Below are 3,279 nucleotides of genomic sequence, written 5' to 3'. Positions count from 1 at the left end.
CAGGTGGATTTCTGAGTTCAAGGCCAGCCTGGTCTACAGAGTGAGTTCCAGGACAGCCAGGGCTACACAGAGAAACGCTGTCTCGAAAAACCAAACAAACAAACAAAAAACCAAACCCAAAAACCCAGGATTTCTCCTCATTTATGTTTTCATCTTGCTTCTCCATGGTCCATGATGCCAGGTTGTCAGTACAATGAAACCATTGTGCCATTTTTCTAGGTCTCGGAGTTGCACATCAAATCTAGGGCTCTGCACTTATTTATCGGGTTTCCCAGCTCTGTGATCATCAGTGACCTCTCATTCACCGACGTAGCCATGTTTTGTTATCAGTTAGGAACCAAACAGTAACTCTGCAGTACGGCCTGATGAGGACCTAGAGTTTGCCTCTCTTTCTTCTCAGCAGTGTTGATGCCCTTGGTGTCACCATGGTGACAGTGCAAAAAGATGGTGTAAAGACTATTTTTATTTTTCAAAACAGGGATTCTTTGTGTAGCCCCGACTGCCCTGGAACTTGCTTTGTAGACCAGACTGGCCTCGAACTCACAGAGAGCCATCTACCTCTGCCTCCCAGAGCTGGGATTATAGGTGTGCACCAGCACAGCCAGGCATGACTCATTTTCTGAGTGTCAGAATATATGTATCTGAACCACTTGATACCCAGAAAGGATCCAGGATACTAGATGTAAGTATCATCTGAGTAATGACAAACAACCGGCCTGTAGGGCTACTCACCTAAACTATCAGGGCTGTCAATGGAAAAACACATCAATATAACATCAGTGTCTGGATAAGAGAGAGGCCTCAGGCGGTCATAATCTTCCTGTCCAGCTGTGTCCCATAAAGCCAACTCTACCTGTGACAGGAAAAGCAACCACAATGTTAATATTACCACACATGTGCAGACTATCCCAAATAGTAAAAATAGCTATTCATTTTTATGAGAATCAAATCCAAATACAAGGTGTTTAAAACTTTTATCAAAACAGCAAATTTATAAACAGCACAAAATGCTACAATTAAAAATGTCCAGTTAATAAGACACTATAGTTTATAAGACAGTATAGTTTATAAAAGCATATACAAAGAACTAAAGGGCAACTCCTGCTGAGAGCTGGGGAAACAGTCTTTCCCAATAAAAGAGTATACCAACTAGTGCCAATTCCCAACAATTACTTCTGAAAATATACATAGACGCTCCCCACAGACTAAGCAGGCTGAACTTATATATTTGTTTTTCTTTTTTGGTTTTTTGTTGTTGTTGTTTCTTTTTTTGGTTTTATTGAGACAGGGTTTCTCCGTGTAGCCCTGGCTGTCCTAGAACTTACTCGATAGACCAGGCTGGCCTTGAACTCTCCTGCTTCTGCCTCCCAAGCGCTAGGATTAAAGGCATGCGCCACCACTGCCCTGCTCAAAGATTTAAGTAAACATGCTATTTTTCTTTTCTAGACATGGTTGCAGGAAAATTAGGTTGTCCCCAAATTCAGGATGCAGCTAATGGCGACTCTGCAGGTGTGTGCTTCCCATGTCCAGTTTCTATGAAATTCTACAAGAGAGTATAAGGCCTCATGCAGGCTCTGGCAAAAACTCTACCAACTAAGCCACATTCTCAGCTTCATCAATAAATTTCCTATAGACAAGATCCTGGTTTATCCAAGATATCCAGGCTCAGAAAATATGTCAAAGAGGAAATACTGTTGACCCCAAACTTAGGAAATTATAGTTATAGATATGCTAATCTCAATGAAGAAGGCTATCATGGCAACAGTCAAAGGTCAAAAAGACCTCAGCAAATTTCCACCTATGGTTCTATATGTGACATCCGTAAAAACCAGTCCCCATCAGGTCCTCAGAAGCACTTGGATCTAAGCATCTATGCAAATACTGAAACTGAAGTGGCAAGACACTGCAAAGGTAGGTCACCTTCAAAGAACACGCAGGTTCCCAATGTCCCAGTCCAAGCGTGTTCAGGTCCATAACCAGTCCTCTGTGTGTGCACTAAAGCTGAGAGATTTCTCCAAGTTGTCAGGCTCACTTTGAACTTGTGATCTGGCTGCTCTAACTACAGGTCTGGATCACTACACCAATATTCTTTCTTTACCTGAGGCAGGGTTTATTATTCTGCCTGCCAAGTACTGGGATTATGTGTGTAAGCTACTATGTCTTATGCTAGTCTGAAATACCTTTGTATTTTATTTTACTGTAATAAGACCTCATGTTCTCCGGGCTGGCCTCAAACTTGTTATGTAGCTGAGAAGCTGAAAAGGACCTTAAGTGTCTGGTTTTCCTGTCTCTGGCCGCCATTACTAGGATTAGAAACACGTGACACCACATCTGGTTCATGTGGTGCTGGAGACTGAATAGCGGCGTCACTCTACCAACTGAGCTGTGTCCCGAGAGCCATTTACTCACCTATATACATATTTGTTTGATGGTTTATTTAACAGACAATCTTACTCTCTAGCTCAGGCTGATCTGGAACTTATACTGTAGGATTTCAGACATGAACCACCACGCCCCTTCTATTCCCTATATTATTTATATTCTTGGCCCAAAAAAGTGCTCTATAATGAGAAATTCTGGAGTGCAGAGCAGCTAGTCTAGCCCACTACACTAGCTGGACACTATTACATATACCTGTAATTATCTATGTAGTAAGCAGTGGAAGGAAAATCCTGAATATATAAGACCCTGGTTCAAAAATAAACAAGATAGAGCCCAGAAAATCATGGGTTCAAAGCCAGCCTTGGTTCAACAATGATATAAAAATCAGCCGGGCATGGTGGCGCATGCCTTTAGTTGCAACACTTGGGAGGCAGAGGCAGGCGAATTTCTGAGTTCAAGGCCAGCCTGGTCTACCGAGTGAGTTCCAGTACAGCCAGGGCTACACAGAGAAACCCTGTCTTGGAAAAACAAAAACAAAAACAGCTTGAGTTGTCTCAACGTCCAAGTACCAACCAATCAATTCGTCCAAATACCCCCAAAAAAAGGCGGTAGAAAGAAAATGGATTTCTGTTTCTAATATTTTGGTCACGGGGTGTACACAGAACCCAACACACAACGGCACTGACTCTCCCTCTCGGGACTTGTACTCACCTGCTTCCCATCCACCTCGATATCCGCCACATAGTTTTCAAACACCGTGGGCACATAGACCTCTGGGAACTGGTCCTTGCTGAAGACTATGAGCAAGCATGTCTTACCACAAGCTCCATCACCAACAATCACCAGTTTCTTCCTGATGGCAGCCATCACTTAAACATAAAACAAAGGTATTATTTA

General features: G+C 42.7%; 1 protein-coding gene across 2 annotated transcripts in view; it reads right to left on the bottom strand.

Annotated features, from left to right (window-relative positions):
• Positions 1-724: 724 nt before the first annotated feature.
• The window catches only part of Rhoa (ras homolog family member A), a 24,004-nt gene continuing 21,449 nt past the window's right edge, over positions 725-3,279 (bottom strand). For both annotated transcript variants that reach the window (XM_029481400.1, XM_029481401.1), the window contains exons 3-4: positions 3,094-3,251; positions 725-853 (exon numbers count right to left, since the gene is read on the bottom strand). In XM_029481400.1, coding sequence (XP_029337260.1) covers positions 725-853; positions 3,094-3,249 — 285 coding nt within the window. In that variant the 5' untranslated portion in view covers positions 3,250-3,251. The remainder of the gene's footprint in view (positions 854-3,093; positions 3,252-3,279) is intronic.

Source organism: Mus caroli, chromosome 9, assembly GCF_900094665.2.
Source record: "Mus caroli chromosome 9, CAROLI_EIJ_v1.1, whole genome shotgun sequence".
NCBI classification, from domain to species: domain Eukaryota; kingdom Metazoa; phylum Chordata; class Mammalia; order Rodentia; family Muridae; genus Mus; species Mus caroli.
This window is presented reverse-complemented; position numbering and strand designations above follow the sequence as displayed.